The following is a 22,985-nucleotide window of genomic DNA, read 5'->3' as shown; positions in this document are numbered from 1 at the left end:
TGGATGGATAGAGCGATAGATGGATGGACGGAACGATAGATGGATGGAACGATAGATAATAGACATAAGATAGAAAGATGGATGGTTAGAACGATAGATAGATAGATAGATAGATAGATAGATAGACAAATAAGATAGATGGATGAATGGAACGATAGATGGATAGAACAATAGATGATAGATGGATGGATAGAGCGATAGATGGATGGATAGATGGAACAATAGATGGGTGGATGGATGGATCGATGGAACGATAGATAGACAGATAAGATGGATGGATGAATGGAACGATAGATGGATAGAACGAATGATGATAGATGGATGGAATGATAGATAGATAGACAGATAAGATAGAGGGAAGGATGAATGGATAGAACGATAGATGGGTGGAACGATAGATAGAAAGATAAGATAGACAGATTGATGGAACGATAGATAGACAGATAAATGTACAGATGGATGGATGGAACGATAAATGAATAGATGGATGGAACGATAGATGGATAGACATAAGATAGACAGATGGATGGATAGAACGATAGATGATAGATGGATGGATGAATGGAACAATAGATGGATAGAGAGATGGATGGATTGATGGACTATAGATGAATAGATAGATAGATAGATAGATAGATAGATAGATAGATAGATAGATAGATAGATAGATAGATAGATAGATAGATAGATAGATAGATAGATATTAAGCCATGATATAATTTCCACATACAGCGGACACATTAAATAGCTCATTAAAACTAAAACACTAGCACACTCTATAATTAATTTAACGCAACATTATGGACTATGAGGCTTACTAAAATGTTCACATTCATCCCATTGCAAAAGCAGCTTAAGCCATCCTAAGTTAGCTGGTTTAAAGTGGTTAGGGGCAGTTGTCAGCTGGTTAGGCCAGCTAAATAAACTGAACACCAGCTTGACCATCAAAACCAGCTTAAACCTGCTCCATTTCCAACAGGATCAGCTCTTCAAACACAGTCAGCCTGTTTTTCCGAGAGCAAATGCTCCACAGATTTGTCACACCCTTGTTGATCAGTTTACTTAAACTGTACATTGGAGAAAACAAGGGGAAATCCTAACAGACAGGAAGGTTCTCCTTTTATAAAACGAGACTCAAAACTGCAGTGCCAAAAATATTCAGGCAACAAAACAATGCGCGAGCAAAATATCTGGATGACAAATTTGAGCCTCGACGACTAACAATTGATCAGAGTGATGTCACCGCCACTATCACCGACTCAAAGTCCTCCTGTGATCCGTGTACAGGAATCCAGCCCGCGTGATAATCACCCTCCAGTCCCAAATATGCACATAAACAATGGAACTCGCATTGAATATGAAATAGCACAGCGGTGAAGTCAAGGCCAAAGCAATATTGTTGATGTTAGGAAGTTTGTCCCTAATAAACACAGAGGTGGGCGGTCATCACGCGGAGCGCAAAATAAAGAAGTCAAAGCTGGAGCACTCGAAGACATGAAAGAGCTATGAAAGTGCCAAAGGGCTTTTCAATACTCGGACGTGGATTTGCAGAGGGAAAACGTCTTTGTTCCTTTGTTTAAGTGGAGCGGCTTGTCTGTAGTCCGATCTAAGGTGCATTATAATAGTGTTGTATCCTTATGTGCAGGTCATGTGCCCTGTCAAACTCATGGCAGGCGGATCCCATATTCATAAGAACACACTGACATAAATAGAAGGAAGTACTTCAGATCACTATAGGCTTTTGGAAAACACGACTTCCTGATTATGTGATAGTAGGCCTATATGCTGATTAAAGATGATGAATGTGTCTGACACATGTATCGAATTTTAAGCATGACTGAGATCATTTTCATTGTTATAGCAATAATATACAGGGCTCATGCAAGAACATAAATATGGAATGCATTTTCTGCCAAAATAAATCAATTAAATTATACAAATTAAAACTAAAACCAGATTAACCATTTAATTACAGAAAACTGTACGCAAAATATGTGACAAAATTGAAAATGAAATTAAATGATTTCATTTTCACAGTGACAGTGCATCATCCCTGTCAAATTGAAAAATAAAATGCAATTGGTGATTTCACGTTTCATTTTCACTACAATCTCGAGGTAAGACTGCCAATATGTGAGCCTGGACCACAAAATCAGTCACATGGGTAAATTTTCTGAAATTGAGATTTATACATCATCTGAATGCTGATTAAATAAGCTTTCCATTGATGTATGGTTTGTTAGGATAGGGCAATATTTGGCCGAGATACGACTATTTGAACATCTGGAATCTGAGGGTTAAAATTTAAAATCGCCTTTAAATTTGTCCATTTATGTTCGCGATTCTGCTGCATTCACTCACAAAAATAAATGTTTTATATATTTACAGTAGGAAATCTACAAAATATGTTCATGGAACATGATCTTTACTTAATATAGGCTACTAATGATTTTTGGCATAAAAGAAAAATCGATAATTTGACCCATTCAATGTTGGCTATTGCCACAAATTTACCCGTGCAACTTGTGACTGGTTTTGTGATGCAGGGTCACATGTAAACTGTATTTAAATGGTTAATCTGGTTTTAGTTTTCATTTTTTTAACATTTAATTGATTTCATTTAGGCAGAAAATGCCTTCCATACATATACGCCATGGGCGTTTTTAAAAATATGTTTTTAACAGTAAATATTGCTTTGTGGTCAAAAGTGTCATTTCTGCCTCACAGCAAATACGTTAACAAAAATAACACATTTTCTGATCATGTCAGTGCTGCTTGCTAGGACAAAACTCACCGTCACGACGTTGGCCTGAAAAGTACCAGAATATGCTAAAGCACTTCTGGACGGTTGCTTACCACCCTGAATCAAAAATAACCCCACTACCAAGTCTCAGTAGCATTTTAATGCCTAAATGTGTGTGTGGCCCCTTTGAAATGCACTGTGGTGGGTAAGTCTACGGTGGGATGCATAGACATAATATACATAGACGCCCTATTGGCCGCTGGATCGTACGTCAACGGCGCCGCCATACTGCGGAGGGCAACTTTCCCATACCTCTCATAACGAGAATTGAGAAAAATGCCTATTTGCTGCTTGGGGCTTTACAAATCGCCACACAATTGAAAACAGGTCTCAGGGAATTACCTTTCTCAAGCAAAACTGAAAATTTGTTTCTGGTTGCATTTCATTTACTATTTTTATTTTCAGAGGAGAAAGGCCACGAAATTTAAAAATACTACTGTTATTGTGTCACGAAATGTAGTTTTAAGAGTTTTTCAGTCGACAATGTAGTTGTTTAAAGCTCAAATCTGTGGTTTATTTATAAAGATAGCGCCTTTTTAAAAATGTTATCTGACGGTTTCGGAGTTGTGAGATCCAGCGATCCCCGCGGGCGCTCAGCGCTCATGTACCCCGCCGAGAACAGCCTTGCCTCGGCTATAGTGCCTGTCGTACACCGCTTCTGAGTTCTGACGTTAGTCGCTGTCAGTCTAGTGAGAATAATTCGTCTTGTGTTTATCTAACGGGCGATCTTTGGTTTCATTGATCTATAATTTGTTCCTTGGCAGATTGTTTTGGCTGAGGGCAAAGTGAAGTTTCATAACTTAATATATTTAGGCTATTATAACAGTGTAGCCTGCTGTATGTTTGACTGGATCGTTTACTTTATTTCTTGATTTGTATAGCTTCTTATACCTTTTAAAAACTGAAATTTAACAAAAAGAGACAGGGTTGCGTCATTTTTTATTTTATATAGCCTATGTAATAATATTTTAAAATGTATAAATTTACATTATTTATTATTGTTATTATAATAATATACCACTTACAATTATCAATCTATTATAGTTATGCTGTCAAATTATTTTACTATTCATAGTAACTATTTAACCTATTATTTTTTATTGTCTATATTCTGTAATTGATATTTCATATTCTACTGCTATTATTAAAGTATACATAAACTATATGCTATTATCAATATATTATTATTATTATTATTATTATTATTATATTAGTACTTATGATATTATATAATTATACTTTTCATTACTATTTTATTTACTGTATACTGTTTGTTTATTTTATTGACTAAACTATTTACTATTAGCCTACCTCTCACTTTATCTTATATTTACTATTTGCATTGCACTGTAGTTGTACCATATCATATTACCATAAAGGATCCATCAGTTATCTTTGTTATTGCTAAAATCGGGTCAATGACAGAATATGCTTTTCCCACAATAAGAAAACTTTATTTAATTTAATGTGAAAATTAAATTATATCTCAGTATGGGGGTGTTCACAATTCTTATCCAAGAATGAAAAGCTAAATACATGACAAGCCAGAGCTTTGGCCATTCCTTATTAAAAAAAATAATAATAATATATAAGTCTAACTATCGAGAGTTTAACTAACTACAGATGGAACTTTTTTTGTACACCACATACAAACCACTGAAATCGGTTGATAAATGTAATTTTTTTTTGGTTTTTATACAGAAAAACCGCAGCTCAGCAGTTTACTTGCATTTGATTACAGCGCAGTCTTGCCCTCCACAAAATGGCGGACGCGTTGACGTATCGCAGCAACGTTCCAAAGCGGCCAATAGGGCGTCTATATATATGTCTATGGTGGGATGCAGGTGATTGTTTCTTTCAACCGTTTTTACCGTCCGCCGCGTGATTCGAGAGATTATCTAGTTTCTACTGACATCTACTGGTGAAGGTTGAAATCGCGCCTGGATTTAAACCAGTTAAAATGATCAACAATATTACAATTTATCAAAATGATCATAGGTCAAAATACAACTTTGTTATATTATATTATATTATATTATATTATATTATATTATATTATATTATATTATATTATATTATATTATATTATATTATATTATATTATATTATATTATATTATATTATCTGATTCCTGTTATAGACAATATTATAATTTATTGAATTTATCAAAATGATCATAGGTCAAAATACAACTTTATTATTATATTATATTATATTATATTATATTATATTATATTATATTATATTATATTATATTATATTATATTATATTATATTATTGACCATGTCAGTTTCCTGATATAGACAACAATATTATAATTTATTGAATTTATCAAAATGATCATAGGTCAAAATATACATTATATTATATTATATTATATTATATTATATTATATTATATTATATTATATTATATTATATTACATTATAGACATTGTCAGATTCCTGTTATAGACAACAATATTATCATTTATTTAAATATCAAAATGATCATAGGTCATATTATATTATATTATATTATATTATATTATATTATATTATATTATATTATATTATATTATATTATATTATATTATATTATATTATATTATCATTGTCTGATTCCTGTTATAGACAATATTATAATTTATTGAATTTATCAAAATGATCATAGGTCAAAATACAACTTTATTATATTTTATTATATTATATTATATTATATTATATTATATTATATTATATTATATTATATTATATTATATTATATTATATTATAATATATTATATTATATTATATTATATTATATTATATTATATTATATTACTGACCATGTCAGTTTCCTGATTTAGACAACAATATTATAATTTATTTCATTTATCAAAATGATCATAGGTCAAAATATACATTATATTATATTATATTATATTATATTATATTATATTATATTATATTATATTATATTATATTATATTATATTACATTATATTATATTATATTATATTATATTATATTATATTATATTACATTATAGACATGGTCAGATTCCTGTTATAGACAACAATATTATCATTTATTTAAATATAAAAATAATCATAGGTCAAAATATATATTATATTATATTATATTATATTATATTATATTATATTATATTATATTATATTATATTATATTATATTAACATTGTCAGATTCCTGATAGACAACAATATTATCATTTATTTAATTTAGCATCGCAGACGTTTTTATCCAAAATGACATACGTTGCATTCAAGCTATACAATTTCTCCTCAGTTAATTTTTTCCTTTTTTTATTTGTTTGTCAGTTCAGGCTCATATTGTAGCCCACTGACACTGAATTGTTTTGATATAGACAAAAATAAATAAAAAATCTTAGCCTACAACTTACTGGTTAGTAATTGTCACTCACAACCTTTTGTCAAAAGTGTTCAATAAAAAAGACAAAATGAAACAAATAGATCGAATAAGAGACTTGTATAAACAAAGTACTGTGTCATATTGCTCACTCGTTCACTCATGCACTCTTTGCGATGACACTTGTCCACTATAAAGGTAAGGTAATAAGTTTTTTTTTTTTTTTTTTTTTTTTTTTTTTATTGCATAACAACATACATATACAGAGGAAACACAATGTATTATTATCTATTACATTCATAATAGCATCAAAGAAACAATAAAATTAAAATAAAATAATAAAAAAAAATAACAGGGGAAAAATAAAAAATTACAAAGAAAAGGATTCAAAAATTTTATACATCTGTTTTGCTTTTTTATTTCTAACATCTTTTAGGGCTTCAATATAATGTTTAAGCTCAATTTTAAATAATATAATGTTAGGTTTATTATTTGTCCATTTCTGCTTATGTATATGGTATTTTCCATACATAATTATTAAGTTAACAACAAAATTTTGTTCCACACTCTTATTTTTGTATAACAAAAATATATCTTTACCAGATAGTTGAATCTTTAATTTTGTGAATTTAAATATCAGATATTCAACATCAATCCAAAACAGTTGGGTAAATACACATTCAAAGAATAAGTGTTTTATTGATTCTTCTTCTGTATTACAAAAGTTGCATGTAGTTTCCATGTCTCTAAAAAATCTTGAGACTACTTGTCTCACTGGATAAATCAAGTGAATAATCTTATATGTAATTTCTTTAACTTTATTGGTCAGACAGTATTTACTGGGTAAGTTCCAGACCTCTTTCCAATCAATCTGATTATACATTGAGTTCCAAAAAGGTTTGCATTTAGGCAATAACGTAATCCTACATAATTCTCTAATATAAAAGTTGTTAAACTTTTTATCTATAATTTTCACGCCATCAATACTTAACTGATTAGTAGTATATATGGGGATAGCTTCGGAAGATACATTGCCTGATAAAAGTTGAATAAGGCCACTAGGAATGGCATCAAAAACCACTGCAAACTCCTTAGCCGCCACAGGGATCTTGTAATAGTTAAGGAATTCACAGTAATTAAAAAGATGTCCATTATTCTTAAATAACTGTCTGACCAAAATTATACCGTTATTGTACCAATTTCTGTAAAATAAAGATTTATTTTTAAATGTAATATATTTGTTGTTCCAAATCACAGATTTGTGTGGAGAAAAATTATGCTTAAAAATGAGCATCCATAATAGAAAAACCTGTTTATGAAAAGAAGAAAGCTTTATCGGAATCTTATTTACATCAAAATTACACCTCAAAAAAAAATCTAAGCCCCCCAGCTTATCAAAAATGAACTCAGGGATGATATTCTAAATTTTGCCTTTAGAGTTAAAGTAGTTCTTTATCCACTTATTTTTAAATACGCAATTAGCAGTGTTAAAGTCAAGTACATTTAGACCACCATCCTCAATTGGATTGCATAAAACAGTTTTTTTTAAATAATGAGGTCTGTTCTTCCAAATGAAATTGAACAAAATAGTATCCACCTCTTTTATAATTGATTGTGGAACATCTAATGCAAGAGCTGTATATACCAAGCGTGACAATCCTTCAGTTTTGGATAATAATATTCTTCCTTTTAATGAGAGATCTCTCATTAACCATGAATTAAATTTTTGTTTAATTTTCCTTATAATTGGTGTAAAATTTAAATTATTTCTCTCTTTTTGGTCTTTACAGATCTTAATACCTAAATAATCTACTAACTCCTTTACTGGAATACCAAAAATGTTATTATGATTACATGTTTTCAAGGGGAATAACACACATTTTTTAATGTTTAAACATAAACCAGATACAGAAGAGAAAACATTAAGACACTCAATAGCTTTTTTAACTTCAGTTTCACTTTTTAAAAAAATAGCAGTGTCGTCCGCTAATTGAGAGCATTTTAACTCTTTCTCCAAAAGTCTAATAGGCTACCACAAAATGTATCTCTTTTAATATGTATGGCCATGGTTTGTGTTACCAGTAAGAAAAGAAACGGTGAAATGGGACAGCCTTGTCGTATACCTCTATTAATTTTAAACCTTGATGACGTTCCATATGATAACTTAACTGAGCTGGGTAAGGTAATAAGTGAACGAAACGAGTGAGCGAGTTCAGACGTCATTCTGCTTCCTGTTTGAGGCGGGATTAGTTTTGTAAACACGCATTCAATATGATGTGAACTGCAGCAGACTGCAAACACAGCATTATCAGGTAAAATAACAGCCGTCCTGTTCTACATAGCTGAAGAACGCGTGTAATATCCATATTAATGTAATAACAATCATTTAGAGGGATAAACTTACTTGCCGACTGTCTTACACAAGTCAATGTCACGCGCATGACCAATAATGTCACAATGGGTATGAGTTGCGCAATGAAGACTGACACTAGACAGTGATGATTATGCGGTTTATCGCTATTGACAGAAGAGTATCTAAACATGTTTGCTTTTAAACGCCACAGCTCATCTTCTCTGTTTATCAAGCAGACATAAATAACTGGCACGAGTTCATGATGGCTGCAGATTCAGCAGAGAACACCCTCACTGAAAGCAATGATGATATTCTCAGGTACTCTGTTCTCTTACAGTGCTATTAAGACATGTATCTTAAATAGAAAGCACATCAAATTGACCTTGAATGTACTTGTTTTGAGGGTGCATTACATTTCTTCTCCTTAAAAAAAGTTTTACACCTAAAGAAATAAATAGTTGGCCTTCTTTTGACAAAAATGCTGAAACTCATGAAAGCTTTCATTCATATTGGCTTTGTCCAAACTTGACAGGCTTGTTTAAATATCAAACACGATTGTATTATTCTATGTATGTTTGTAAGTTTACTACTGTAGTATAGTAGACTTTATAAGTTATACAAGACTGAATGCATTTAAGTCAGTTTAATGTAATTTAAGTTGAAATGACTTAAACATCCAAGTTGTTTGTGCTTAATTTTTTTTACAGTGTATATACTGCCTACTTTAAATCTAAATCTGTAATATTTGATATAGAACACATTATGAAACCTATGGAAGCTTGTTTTTGCTAGAAATAAAGAAATAAATGCTAGAAATAAAGTCAGATTTGTGTGTTATAAAATAAAAAATGTGAGATATAAACTCGCAATTTAGAAAAAAACAGTCGATTTTTTTTTCCCCGCAATCGCGACTTTGGTTTATATCTCACAATTCTGAAAAATAAAAATAAAAAAGTCAAAATTGCGTGTTTATATCTCGCAAATCTGACTTTATAACTCGCAATTGTGGGGAAAAAAGTCAGAATTGTGAAATAAAAAAAAATAGCAATTACTTTTTTATTTTTATTCTGAGGCGGAAACAAGCTTCCATAGAAAGCCCCTTGATGTGGCAACACATGGTATCACATGACCTACCAAAACTATACAGTTCATCTCAGTAATTTACCCTCATTTTATCGGATTGATTAATCGGTATCGGAAGTTATTCATAAGTAATGCCATTCAAAACTCCAACTGGCTATTGCATGAATTTACATCCAAGCCAGTAGGTGGCGGTATAGAGCATAACAGATTTTTATCTTTATAAATCTTTTTTTTCAGTCCTGATGACCTGTCAGAAGTGTTGGCGGCTGGAACCAAGGAATCTCACGACAAAGCCGAGAACTCGCCATTTGTCAAGGACTTCCTGAGGGGCCGAATCAAACGAGAACTTTTTAAGGTGAGTCTAATGACTCTTGTGGGGTTTGACAAAAACAGCTCATCATGTTCTGACCTTCACGCTTGTGATATTTTGTCATCTTATCAACCCCAGCTTGGCACAACCGGACTGTACCATGTGTATTCTGCCATTGAGGAAGAGATCGAGAAGAATAAGGACCATCCCATGTTTGCCCCACTATATTTTCCCTCTGAGCTTCATCGGCGAGACGCCTTGGCCAAAGACCTGGAGTATTTCTACGGTGAAGACTGGGAGAGCAAGATCTCCTGCTCGGCGGCCACCAAGCCCTACGTAGACCGCATTCACGAGGTGGGTCGCAACGACCCGGTTCTTTTGGTTGCGCACGCTTGGACCCGCTACATGGGTGACCTATCAGGAGGGCAGATTCTAAAGAAAGTGGCTCAGCGGGCCCTCAAACTGCCCCCTACTGGCGAGGGGTTGAACTTCTTCCATTTCGAGGGCATCCACAACCCCACGGCCTTCAAGAGGCTGTACCGCAGTCGGATGAACGAGCTGGAAGTGGATGCTGAGACCAAAGAGAAGCTGCTAGACGAAGCCAACCTGGCTTTTAAATATAATTTGGACGTAAGAGGATTATCAAAGACCAAGTCTTTTAGGTTATGTGATGTGGGAATACATAGTCATTTTTATACCTCTCTCCATGTTCTTTGCTTTTCCGTCAGGTATTCTCAGAGTTGCAGGAGATTGGGAAAGACATTAAGGAGGAAGTGCAGGACGTTGGCTTCCCTGCACACGGGGATATGGGTGGGGACATCAGTAAATGTCCCTACTATGCAGCCAAAATGGGTGAGGAAGTTGTTAGCGACAACATTTAAAAATGTTTTAAAAGTGATATTTTTACTGTACTGCTTTCCTTCTCGTCTGTCTAGCGGTGAGTGGAAACACGACCCACGCATGCCAGTTTGCTAGGATGCTGCTTCGACAATCCACAGTACAGGTGATTCTGGCCACATGGGTCGCTGCTGTTGCCGGATTGGCTGCCTGGTACCTCATGTGATCACCTTTACCCGAGTCAGCCAATCAGAGATGAGAATAGGAAAAGGCTGGCCTTAAAAAAGTTAAAATCTTTCACTCACAAGGTCGTGTTGTGAAAATGTTCCTGCTGATCAAATGTTAACCCTCAATCTATACAACATATGTGTATTAAATACAATGCAAGTTTTTAAGTCATACTGAGAAGGGAAATGATGTTCTTTATCCTGTTTTCACTCTCAGTCAAGAGTGTAAGCACACTTTTAAGGGCATGCAAGAAGTGAAGACAATGAAACAATTTATGTCAGGACTTTATCTTTTCTGTTGCACAGTAATACATGTTCCCTGAAAATATATCCAGGTACATCACTGTGCTGTGAATGATTCATAAGAATGATGTCTGGCCTGATTTCTAAGTCCATGTTTTCCCAAAGAGGAGATTAGGAGATCATAAACTTTTTTTGGGCTGGGCTGTGTATGTCCTCACTGCGGCACTCTATTATAATTTTCATCAGTTATGTGAAATAAAATCAATATATACTTTAACACAACATCTTTATTTGTCACTTTTCAATGGGAAAACAATATCCAGTGGTGTAGCTTATGACATGACAACATTAAACCAAAAAAGTAAATTCATGACAAACTCCCGAAAACTTTCTCAAATGCATTTCTGTCCACCACTCGCCCCAGTCTGGTGGAAAAGTACATAGTGTCAGAACTGCTGTAGCGCTTTAATGAAAGGATCGGCTCTCCTTTGGTGTCCCCTGAGTCTCCCAGCGTCATGACATCAGACACGGGCACGTATACGTCCCGCCTGTGACCCCAGAAGGTCAGGTGCGACACCTTTAGGACGGTCTGCGTTGAATCCAGATACATCATGCCCACCACTCTTCTGACATAGTGGCTTATAGAGTAGAGCATGAAGCCAGCAAACACTGCTATGCCTGTGGTGTAACTCACCAGCATCCCTGAGGCCTGTCCCTGCAGGTACAGGTAATACACCGCGGGCAGTAAGACCACAGTGATGCCCGTCTGCATCAGTTTGAGTCTCGAAAGAGCTCGCAGGCCTTTGATAGCCGGGAAAGCATACATTAGATTGAATTCTCTCGAGGCAAGGTCAGAGCAGAATGACACAGGTTGAATCTGCAGGGTGCGTGAGAACGTGACGGGCATCCGTCGACCGGTGTGTGTCGGGTCACTGCTGTAGAGCACCTTAGCTTGTGAAATGAGTCCTGCATGATAACACCGGCACCCATATAGAGGAAGGCGGGAAATTAAGCGTGATGACATCATCTGAGGAGACAGTAACCATGGCAACAGTTGTTATAATTAATACAACGGCTGAGATTGCTTTTTAAACTTTAGTAATATAGCTCACTTGCTTAAAAATACTTTAAACACGTTTATTCTGTTTATGAGATTAAAGACACCGTCAAGGACAATCCTAATGCGATTAGGCGACTAATATATGATAAAAAAGGCCACAATAATTCAATAAAATGTATTAATAGTAACAATTCGTGCTGTTTTGAAAGCACTTACCATCTCTACACAAGTTTAGTGCATCGCGAGGTGCTTCTGTGAAGCTGGACATAGTAGAAAGTCAGGGAAACTTCAAAATAAAAGTATTTTAGTTTTATTGCTTTACAATATTTTTATATAAACTTGTCAAATGTAAAACTGTTTTCAATTGTAAGATACAAAATGAAGCAAATAATTTAAACTGTTGTCTTATTGTTTTGACACGTTTACATTTTTTGCGATCCCCCCCCCCCCCCCCCCCTCGTATCAATCAAAATCCTTTACGTTACAGGGACGTTTATGTTTTAGTCAAGTCACGTATGTCAAGGGCAATCCATGTGTGAAGGTTTGGAGGACATTTTCTACCGTATTACAGGCAGTAATAATAATGACAAAGAAATACACCAAACAAAATGGTCAAAATAACTATAACAAAATGCATTATATTAACAATTTGTGCAGTTTTTAAAACTCACCATCTCCTACTGGAGAGCAGTTCATCTCGCAGTGCAGCTGTGAACATGCACTTCAAAATAAAAGTCTTTAAGTTTTTATAGCAATAAAATAATTGTATGTAAACACACACACACACACACACACACACACACACACACACACACACACACACACACACACACACACACACACACACACACACATATATATATATATACACATACATACATATATATATATATATATATTATATATATACACACACACACACACACACACACACACACAAATGTTAAACAACAATAATAATAATAACAACAACAACATAAACCGTTGTTTTGATGCTTTGTCACTTTATGTTTTGCTAAATTTATTCTTATCATAATTTACACACAGGGACTTTTATGTCTTAGTCAAGTTATCCTGTTCTATTGTAGGACGTTTCCACCACGGAATCGCATAGATAGATAGTATTTTAAAGATCTTGCGCTCTTTGTTCGTGAAGCAGGTTATCGGCACGCAGTTTAAAAGGCATTTATTCAAGATGCCTTTAATATCAGATGACGCTCTTTATCGTGATGAGGTCAGGAGCGCGAGCAATTCCGAACGTTATTCGTGATGATGTCATCAATACAACACATGACAGTTCGTTAGCAGGTTTCTGACAGACGGTTGTGTGGCGATGAATGACTCAAACTGAACACTCCTGTGTCAACATTTTGATGACACTCGCAATGTGGATTTCATCTGAAAGCAACGATCGAGCAGTATCGTAAATAAGTAACATTTATTGATTTAGTTGCAGAAACAGCGCTTGGTTTGGGTTTGTAGGTTCCGTTTCCTCATCATGCTTCAGTTAGGAGACGGGCTCACCCTCTTCTCTGCGGTCTTCGTCGTGGTTCTGCTGGGAACCAGAAGCGCCGTCTGGCCCACGGTGCTCACGGCCTCTCTCTACCTGTTTCTGGTGATGTTTCGGTTCCCGCAGGTGCCCTCCAGCCGGGCCAGACAGGTGCTGCGGCCCGGGACTAGAGCGTCGGCGAGCGGCGTGTCAGCAGTGGCGCACCGCGGCGGAGGACACGACGCTCCCGAGAACACCATCGCTGCTATACGGACGGTGGGAACAACATAATGATTCATTTCGGTTTAATGTGAATATGTTTATTTTTTTCTCGCGTGGCAGTATTAATTTAAAGCCACTGTATGCTTATTTTTAAAGGCTATACATAAAGTGATATTTTACAGGTAACGTTAACGTCGTTAGGTAAGAAAACATCACTGACAACGTGAACGAATTGTTGTTTTGATTCGGATCTCGTATTGAATCGATTCAAATAAATGATTTTTAACGAATCAATCAAAGCGGTTCATTGACAGAATACTGAAAAACGTCTTTTTCGAGAACAACTAAAAAAAAGATATGTTTAGTCATTGATTAGGTGTTGTAAAACATTTGAAAAAAACGATTTTGGTCATGCTCGGGTTAATAAAAGTGTTAACCAACTGTTAGTGTTTGTTGTATATTAATTTACTGCGTTTTGACTGAAATGTCTGCTTTCATGTGATTTTTTATTAAAAAAAATTATAGAGTTCATACATACTATGCACGTGATAAGCATCACATGCTCCTCAACCTTAAAATAGCATTTCTCTTATTACACATTGTGAAAGCATTGCGTTAACTGTGGTTTTCCTCAATCTACAGATCTAAGCAGTGGTTTCTTCCTCTTTCAATGACTCTTGATTTCTAACTGAAAGGCAAGTGAGAATGGAGCCATGGGTGTAGAGCTGGACCTGGAGTTCACGGCGGATGGGGTTCCCATACTGATGCACGACGACACTGTGGACCGGACCACCAACGGGTCGGGACCACTGAACAAGCTGCTCTTCTCTGAACTGCGCAATCTAGATGCGGCCGCCAAACACAGATTCAGGTTAGATGGGAAGAACGACAGAGTAGTTTTCAAACGTAGAGTGTGAATAAGCAAGAGCAAGTTGAAGGCAGCAGGTGGTATGTTTGTGTTGATTGCGTGGCAGTGAGCGTTTCCGAGGTGAGAAGGTCCCAACGCTGCAGGAGGCTGTAGAGGAATGCATCAAGCTCAAGTTGACCATTTACTTCGATGTCAAAGGTCATCCAGATGAGGTACTGTCGCAACTTGCATTGCTCTGCGCGAGTCCATTATTGGTTGGACCGTTTCTGTGCACCAGTCTTGATCCTTTGAGCTCTTACTTCGCAATCGCTTATTGATTTAATGATTCCACAATGGTAGTGCTTTCATGCATGTTATCTGTTGTCCATAGGCAGCTGCAGCACTAAAAGAACTATTTCAGAAGTATCCAGTGCTCTACAACACTAGTATCGTCTGCTCATTTGAGCCCAAAGTCATCTATAGGGTAATATAATTCAGTTTATTTGCATCTGATGGGACTTGAGTTTATCTTGGAACATGTTTTAGGTACTTCACCAAGGCTGCATTTCTTTGATTAAAAGTACAAAAAATAAATAAAACATTAATATTGTGAAATACTATTACAATTTTAAACAGCTGTTTTCTATGTGAATATATAGTAAAGTGTAATTTATTCCTGTGATCAAAGCTGAATTTTCATTATCATTACTCAGTGTCACATGATCCTTCAGAAATCATTCTAATATGCCGATTTGATGCTCAAAAAACATATTCATCAAAGAATCCTGAATAAAAAGTTACACAACTGTTTTCAACATTGATAATAATAACAAATGAATCAAAATCCTCATAATAGAATGATTTCTGAAGGATCATGTGACACTGAAGACTGGAGTAATGATGCTGAAAATTCAGCTTTGATCACAGGAATAAATTACATTTTAAAATATATTAAAATAGAAAACAGTTATATTAAATTGTCATAATATTTAACAGTATTACTTTTTTTGTATTTTTAATCAAAGAAATGCAGCTTTAGTGAGCAGAAGAGACTTATTTTAAAAACATAAATCTCACCGATCCAAAACTTTTGAGCGGCATTGTAAATTGGACAGTAATACACTAATACTGAATTGTATCGGCTGCTCACCTCCTTTCCAGATGCGGCAGGCGGATCCCAATGTGGTGACCGCGCTGACCCATCGGCCGTGGAGTCTGAGTCATCTGGGCGACGGGACGCCGCGGTTCTCGTCCGCGTGGAAACATCACTGGATGTGTGTGTTGGACGTGCTCCTCGACTGGGCCCATCATCACCTCCTGTGGAAACTGTGCGGAGTCTCTGCCTTCCTGGTGCAGAAGAACTTCATCTCGCCGTGAGTTCCAAAACTGGTCATTTTCATTGACATTTTTACATAATTATTGTGAAGCCATGTTATTATGTGCATTACATTACCGTAGGATCTTTAACACACCTACCACAGGTCCTAAAATAAACTGCGCATATCAGTCACAGTAAAGCAACCACTGAAATGACCACTGTGTGGTTGTGTTTCAATACAGACTAAAGCACTGACCATTATTCTTGACCACTGCTAAACAACCCTAACACTTTTATTATTTTAGTCGTCTCTTGAATGCCACTGCTGGGACCTTCAGTGGTTATTGGTGCTGTCAGGGGTCATATTATTGCTTTTACCTATGGTTAGGGAGACATATTGACTGCTTGGTTATTCATTTACATTATACATTTTTCAACATTTTAGCTTTCGTGTTTTGGGGACTGCAACTCCTATTCAAAATAATCAAATATAGAATTTTCACCCGTGCAAAAATAAACACCCCTAGAAGCACACTAAAGGCCCGTTCACATCAAGCATGATAACTATAAAGATAAAGATATAGTTCTAAAATTCATTCTCAATATTAAAAAATAGCACGGGTCACACCACAGCTATAAGGATAACGGCACCGAGAAACGATATTGTTGGAATCACTTTCAGAATGATTTCATCCAGCTAATGAACAATAAAAACATAGACAGCCAATCAGAATCCATCCTGCTGTAACGAGCTTGGGCATTTAAAGTGACAGACAAGCACACGCTTAGAATAAACGGAACGATATTATGCGCTGGTGTGGATGCTAATATATATACGTTTTTATAGTTATCGTTCTTGGTGTGAACGGGTCTTAAGGCTATGAGAATGCAGCAGAGATGACAATTTTGAAAATGAAAATCGCACAGGGCTCTCGAAAAGTTGAAGATTTGAGTTGGAATAGTTTGCAAGAGTGCAATTCTAAACACAATGTGGCTGTGAAAGCGACTAGTGAGTAGATGAGTTTACCTGTTCAACGTAAAAGCTTTAAAAAAAAAAAAGTAAGTGGTGTTGTAGTACTGATGTATTTATGCTGTAGAATAAATGAGAAAACATCTTCACCACAGCCCTTTGTTCAGGCATTTAACCCCAAAAAACAGTCAAGAACATGGGAGTAAATCTGAAAGTGAATCTGTGTGGGAACATTCAAAGTGTATTTAAACATCAGCGCCATCTACAGCGTGGGAGTGTGTGTTGCGCTTCGAGATGGTCACTGTGTTGTTTCATCAGGGACTATGTGCAATACTGGGCAGCCCGAGGTGTGGAGGTGGTGAGCTGGACGGTGAACACGGCCGTGGAGCAGCAGTACTACCAGCAACTACTGAAGATCAACTACATCACCGACAGTCTCGTAGAAGACTGTGAACCGCACTACTGAAACGCCACTTGTACAATCATTAGGCCTTTTATAATTCCAGCAACTAACCTCTGTGGTTCTTTACTCAAAATACAACGATATGTCTGTATTGAATTGCTTTGATTTAGGCAGCATGCTATAGAGACTTAAATTACAGGGTAACTAAGTGCTTTCATTGCGTGAAATTTTTTAAATGGGAGATTGTAAGTATTACTGTTCGATTTTACTGTACACACCCACTCAGGTGAGCCAATTTATGACTATATAGATATTATTACATCATTCATTTGATACAGTTCCCCTTTTAATGCCATTATTTATCGAAGAAGGCTTTTATTTGTGTGGAAACAACATTGGAAATAAACTGCTGAGTTTAATGTATGGCTTCGTTCTCAGTCATGACATTAGTTGTGTATGCCTTGCTATTTAGGTTTGTTCATTGTTTGGAAGTTTGATATTAATAGCTGATGAACAGGTTACTTTTGAAACAACATGTCTAAAGTAATATCTTCCTTATGGGGGTCAATACATTTATTATAAGCAATAACAATGGTCTTAATCTGAGGTAGGTTCTCTGGCAGCTACCAAATGTCAACCTAATGTTGGACACATAAATACTAATCCAGGATTACTTGAAAATGTACACGTTTCTCTGTTTTCTCTGGTGATTATAATACAATAAAATGAATACATTCCTAATTAAGAGTCATTTTGTCACAGACGTTGCTTTTCAAGGACTGTTGTACAACAGTTGTTGTGTAACAATTGCATCAGACGGTTTTCCTATCTTTTACTCAATCATGTTTAATGAGTGAAAGGTGTAACTTAAGTACCTGCACGGTTAGTGAGATTAACGTTATGTTTTAATTAACCCAAACACAGCAAGGTTCGGGACTGTTAATGTGTATGAAGTAAAGCCTGTCCGGCTCCCACATGGTGCGTGAAGCGCCTCATAGCCGCGCACATTTGCGCAAACCGCTGTCTTTACTATTACGCGCTCGTTATGTTGTACATTAATCGATGTTTGAAGGCATGAAGAAACTAATGTTTAGATTTTACACAAGAAGAGTCAGTAGCTTGCATGTTTCCCACACGGTGCGTGAAGCCCCTCGTTGCAGCGCACATATGCGCAGCCAAGTTATCATTATCAAGCAGAGCGTTCATCAGTTGAACGTTTGTCGGCATGCATGATAAAACCCGTGTTTATACTGTACATAGTCTATTAGTACATTGATGTCCACAAGGTGAGTAGGTGAAAGGTGACCCCGGTTGTACGTCGCGGGGGGCGTGCCGTGACGTCACGGGGGAAGGTTGCAATCTGAACGTCCCAATTTTATAGCATAGTCCAGAGTCCAGACTGAACCAGAACTCAGAAAGTTTCTCCGCAGCGACACATCGCACACAGGACAGTCTGCGAATTAACCCGACGCGTAATTAGGGTAATAAACGCGCTTAACCTTCATTGACCTTACGCCTGCTGCTGTGAGTAAATACACGGCGCTTAAGTCCCGTTGGCTGCAAGCGACTGGACGACAGATTTGCGAACCGGATCGACGCTGCTTATTTCCAAGGTGGCTGCGTCAAGAGAGCTCCGTCCTGAAGGGGGATCGCGTGACGTTTCCTGGCGTGCATATAATCGTGACATTCGCACTGACCGATCCGTAGACCTCGCGTGGATCCATCGTGCCGCAGGGGTCCTTCAGAAACCGTCTCGCACATGATGTACACAATAACCAGAGGTCCCAGCAAACTTGTTACACAACGGAGAACAGGTACAGATTTGAACGGCATGCACAGTCTATAAAATAAGCGCAATCGCCGTCAATGGTCGGTAATTTAACGCAAGTACAGTAAGAATTAACCACCCTTTAATCTGGTTACTGACATTACTTTAGAGACGTATTAACAGATATTATTTCTTGCAGGCCCTACGCAACAGATTGAGAGCAAAGCGAGCGACCTGAAACAGAAGCAAAGCCCCTTGCTTGCATCGGAGTGAGTAATTCAATTTATATGCACTAACGTTACCTAAGCTCGCGATGCTCTCTTCACGTGAGTTTAGTCGCTGTGGTGAAACTTAAGAATGATTTAACTTCACCTTTAAAAATGTCCTCAGCGTCACAGTCTCGTTTATAAGCTTAACGCACTTTAAAGTATCCGTACTGAACAAGCTGGCCTCAATTATTAATCAGGACGTCCCTTTTACGCCTTTGCCAAAGTCCCTTGTTTTTTCTTGCGCCGTGTGACCTTGCAAGTGTAGCGCGTGCGCGCGTGGAATGACGGCGTGTTCGAGGATTCTGTCGCGATTCCATTCGTTATGATTTCTGTTGACGGTTTAATAACTAACCTTTTGCAGTTATTATAATGCGAGCACATGCTTGTCACACACCCCTCTTATATTCCCACAAGGACGTTGTGCTGCTTTCGAGGCTAAAGAGAGTCACGGCGCATTTTACGCCACACGTTCGCGTTTGTCTGTCATTTGTGTGTTTGATATTTCAATAACGATCAATATATGTCTGGGTTTATGCTGATATAATCAGCAACTGGGTTTCATAACGTGTAGCTAGCTGTCACTATAGAAACGACATTGTGTAAGGAAGGAAGTATTTGGCCTTAAAGAAACAGTTCACCCCAAAATTCTTCTTCGTTTTCCAACCCTCAAGTCGTTACAAAACATGTATGAATATGTTGAAGAATGTACACGCTCTTTTCCACATAATGGAAATCATTGGGTTGGCTTTCTAAATTAATAACCTGTTCTTTTATTTAAATGAAAAGCATGAGAAATTAATCGAATGTTAAATGGATCAATTAAATATAATGTATTCTGAATGGGGTCCAAATGTAAAAATTCAAGGTTATTGAAAACCCATATTAATCAACGTGATTTCCCTTTGTTTGTGTAGTTCACCAGCTATACCAGCAATACAACCGAAAATTGTATTTCAACGGCTGAACGGAAAGCGGTACCACGGATCCACCTCTCCAAACGCTGCCAACACTACTGAAGGATTCACCCCAGCACACGAGGACAATGTTCGATTTGTTTATGAGGGTGAGTTAATTTTCCAGAACACCAGTATTTTCGTTACCTTGATGTTTAAGACCTTGAGGAGGGCCAAGGTTGGGTAGTATTTCCCAAGACCTTAATACACTGAGGAGAGACCAAATGTATTCAAAGCTCTACAATAACTGGAAGTTGTTACAAATTTGCGGTTGCAAATGGTGCATATTAGGTGTTGAGCCATTAAAACAACACTAAATCACTATAATTGTACATTGCGAGGTAAGTTCAGCAGAGTTTGTGTGAAGAAGGGCAGTTGTTATCTTCAGGAGGAGGGTTTTTGTCTGCAGGCCAGACTCCACCTCCACAGGCTGATGCAACGGACCCTCAAGGGCAGGTTTATGCTCTTTTGTACAGTGACAGGCTAGTCAACTGAGGCTTTATACTTTCTAGAACTGCTTTACAGTCAATAGAAAAGACAACCGGTTTAGGGAGTGTAAAGGAATGTTCAGAATTGGTAAAAGTAACGACCTAATTCTAACAAGATCCCAACGAGAAGAGCATGTTTTTCTAGCTGTAAATTGTTCTTTTGGTGGAACACATGGCACTGTTTTCAGAACTACCGTGAAACATGTATTCCTAAAATGCTATTCACTGCGTCCCTGTACCTTTGTTCACTGAATAAAGGAGTTTAAAAGCCATTCAGACTGATTGATAAATGAATCATTCAGTTGATTTTGTGAATCTGTTAATTTATTAAAAAGAATCAAATTGACTTCTAAATTAGACATCAGTATGGCTTGCTGGCAAGTTTTACACTACAAAAGATCAATATAAAGACGATTAAATATATTTAGCATGTGAAAAATGTGTGTGTATATCTTTTACAAACTTGCTGGCAAACCATATGTCAATTATTTTCAATCAATTATTTAAATCTATTTCAAGTTGGATTTTAAAATCCTTTTAGTAAACAAACAAAGTAATTATTTATATATATATATATATATATATATATATATATATATATATATATATATATATATATATATATATATATATATATATATATATATATATATATATATAAATAAAATATATATATATATATACACACAATTTTTATTTTTTATATAAAGTAAAATACAACTCCCTTCCTCACTCATATACATGATATAATTTACGGTATACATGCTATAATTTTCAATATTTGTTTGATTGCAGCTTGGCAGGAGGTGGAGCAGAAGCTTGGAGAGGGATCCCAGCCGGAGAACGGGAAAGGGCCAGTGCAGTACGCGGAGAGAAGCCCCAATCCCAGCATGAAGAGTCAGTCAATGACTTCTGTCCTACTTACTCTCTTTAAATAGTCTCTTCTTTGCTGACTTGCTCTCTCTGCTCAGCCCCTCGTGGAGGCCTTCGCTGTCATTACGATATACATATTCACGTTATTCAAGTAAAAATAAAAATTCTGCCATTTACTCACTCTCATGTCATTCAAAACTTGCGTGACTTCCTGTCAGGAACGGAAAAGAATATATTTTGAAGAATGTTCATGTTGCTTCCACACTATGAAAGGAGAAAAAAAGTGGATATTTTGTTTGGTGTTTATCCATATATATGGTGAAATCTCAAGAACTTACTCTCTTTTGTCAGATTTTGTGCCTATTGATCTTGAGGAGTGGTGGGCCCAGCGCTTCCTGGCCAACATTGTCAACCTGTCATGACAGGTGCATGATGGGGCATGAGGAGATGGTCCTGACTGAGGCAGAGCAGCCTGACTCTCCTGAGGAGCTCAGGTGATGATGTGAGAGATTCACACACGCTGTATGAATTCAGCCCTTCCTGTGGAACTGTTAGCCCAGCCGGACCCAGATTTTCTCTCGTGCACACGGAAGACGATCAGATGTTTTTCTTCTGCTTGTCTGTCTTTGTTAGAATGTGAGATGTCTGTTTTTCTCTGCAGATCTTTGCAAAAAAAGTGATGTTATAAAACAAAACAAAACAAAAAAAGTAAACTTTTTTTCAAGACGTCTTGGTTCTGTGATTATTATTTTCCACTGTTGGTTACAATATAAAATCATGGGATCAATTTTGTAAAGATATTTGGATCATATTTTAAAATCATTTTTATTCTTTTAATTTTAATTTTATTCTTTTATTTAGTACAAGTGGGAATTGTATTTATGATACAATAATGAAAACTATAATTTCTGCACACATTACATATATAGTTTAAAAAAATTCTTTACATAATGCCAGTTGAGCGAGTGCAATTAAATGTGCTTGTTTGTCAGGAAAATTTGTTAAACTATGATCCGCATATGAAATCTTAACTGTTTGTTTGAGGCACATTTTGGTTAAAGGAATGTAAAACTGCTGGGTGAAATTTAATAAGAACAGTTGAAATGAAATGAATCAAT

At 36.2% G+C, this 22,985-nt stretch overlaps 4 protein-coding genes across 31 annotated transcripts; 3 read left to right on the top strand and 1 right to left on the bottom strand.

Moving 5' to 3' along the window:
* Positions 1-8,345: 8,345 nt before the first annotated feature.
* hmox2a (heme oxygenase 2a) lies at positions 8,346-11,408 on the top strand. The gene is made up of 6 exons (XM_081384477.1): positions 8,346-8,466; positions 8,744-8,825; positions 9,828-9,945; positions 10,039-10,530; positions 10,629-10,752; positions 10,836-11,408. The coding sequence occupies exons 2-6, from the start codon at positions 8,767-8,769 to the stop codon at positions 10,961-10,963; spliced, it is 921 nt and encodes a 306-aa protein (XP_081240603.1). The 5' UTR covers positions 8,346-8,466; positions 8,744-8,766; the 3' UTR covers positions 10,964-11,408.
* Positions 11,233-19,782, bottom strand: tmem186 (transmembrane protein 186). 28 transcript variants are annotated; one of them, XM_081384488.1, is made up of 5 exons: positions 19,587-19,681; positions 15,976-16,172; positions 12,939-13,003; positions 12,484-12,527; positions 11,233-12,234 (listed from the first exon to the last, which is right to left on the bottom strand). In XM_081384488.1, exons 4-5 carry the CDS (start codon positions 12,484-12,486, stop codon positions 11,575-11,577), a joined length of 663 nt encoding a protein of 220 aa, XP_081240614.1. In that variant the 5' UTR covers positions 12,487-12,527; positions 12,939-13,003; positions 15,976-16,172; positions 19,587-19,681; the 3' UTR covers positions 11,233-11,574. The 28 variants fall into 28 exon arrangements, with proteins under 28 accessions (XP_081240614.1, XP_081240610.1, XP_081240609.1 ...); XM_081384484.1 differs by having other exon boundaries at positions 15,976-16,211; positions 19,587-19,680; XM_081384483.1 differs by having other exon boundaries at positions 12,939-12,988; positions 15,976-16,211; positions 19,587-19,680.
* gde1 (glycerophosphodiester phosphodiesterase 1) lies at positions 13,362-18,257 on the top strand. Its single transcript, XM_081384476.1, has 6 exons — positions 13,362-14,032; positions 14,674-14,849; positions 14,953-15,058; positions 15,217-15,309; positions 15,987-16,198; positions 17,432-18,257. Exons 1-6 carry the CDS (start codon positions 13,766-13,768, stop codon positions 17,577-17,579), a joined length of 1,002 nt encoding a protein of 333 aa, XP_081240602.1. The 5' UTR covers positions 13,362-13,765; the 3' UTR covers positions 17,580-18,257.
* Positions 18,439-22,974, top strand: mcrip2 (MAPK regulated corepressor interacting protein 2). Its single transcript, XM_081384508.1, has 5 exons — positions 18,439-19,330; positions 19,484-19,553; positions 20,468-20,616; positions 21,790-21,891; positions 22,219-22,974. The coding sequence occupies exons 1-5, from the start codon at positions 19,276-19,278 to the stop codon at positions 22,287-22,289; spliced, it is 447 nt and encodes a 148-aa protein (XP_081240634.1). The 5' UTR covers positions 18,439-19,275; the 3' UTR covers positions 22,290-22,974.
* Positions 22,975-22,985: the final 11 nt, after the last annotated feature.

The sequence above is a fragment of the Scardinius erythrophthalmus genome (assembly GCF_964197995.2).
Source record: "Scardinius erythrophthalmus genome assembly, chromosome: 14".
Classification (NCBI taxonomy): Eukaryota; Metazoa; Chordata; class Actinopteri; order Cypriniformes; family Leuciscidae; genus Scardinius; species Scardinius erythrophthalmus.
The sequence above is the reverse complement of the archived record's forward strand: the minus strand, read 5'-3'. Positions and strand labels throughout refer to the sequence as shown.

Bases quoted from the DNA above. Each gene is read 5' to 3' on its own strand.
- hmox2a (XM_081384477.1), top strand. From the start codon at position 8,767: ATGATGGCTGCAGATTCAGCAGAGAACACCCTCACTGAAAGCAATGAT. The intron at 8,826-9,827 runs GTACTCTGTTCT...CTTTTTTTTCAG, and splicing joins AGCAATGATGATATTCTCAG to TCCTGATGACCTGTCAGAAG. The intron at 9,946-10,038 runs GTGAGTCTAATG...TATCAACCCCAG, and splicing joins TCAAACGAGAACTTTTTAAG to CTTGGCACAACCGGACTGTA.
- gde1 (XM_081384476.1), top strand. From the start codon at position 13,766: ATGCTTCAGTTAGGAGACGGGCTCACCCTCTTCTCTGCGGTCTTCGTC. The intron at 14,850-14,952 runs GTTAGATGGGAA...ATTGCGTGGCAG, and splicing joins GCCGCCAAACACAGATTCAG to TGAGCGTTTCCGAGGTGAGA. The intron at 15,059-15,216 runs GTACTGTCGCAA...TGTTGTCCATAG, and splicing joins TCAAAGGTCATCCAGATGAG to GCAGCTGCAGCACTAAAAGA.
- mcrip2 (XM_081384508.1), top strand. From the start codon at position 19,276: ATGATGTACACAATAACCAGAGGTCCCAGCAAACTTGTTACACAACGG. The intron at 19,554-20,467 runs GTGAGTAATTCA...TTGTTTGTGTAG, and splicing joins AGCCCCTTGCTTGCATCGGA to TTCACCAGCTATACCAGCAA. The intron at 21,892-22,218 runs GTCAGTCAATGA...CTCTTTTGTCAG, and splicing joins CCCCAATCCCAGCATGAAGA to ATTTTGTGCCTATTGATCTT.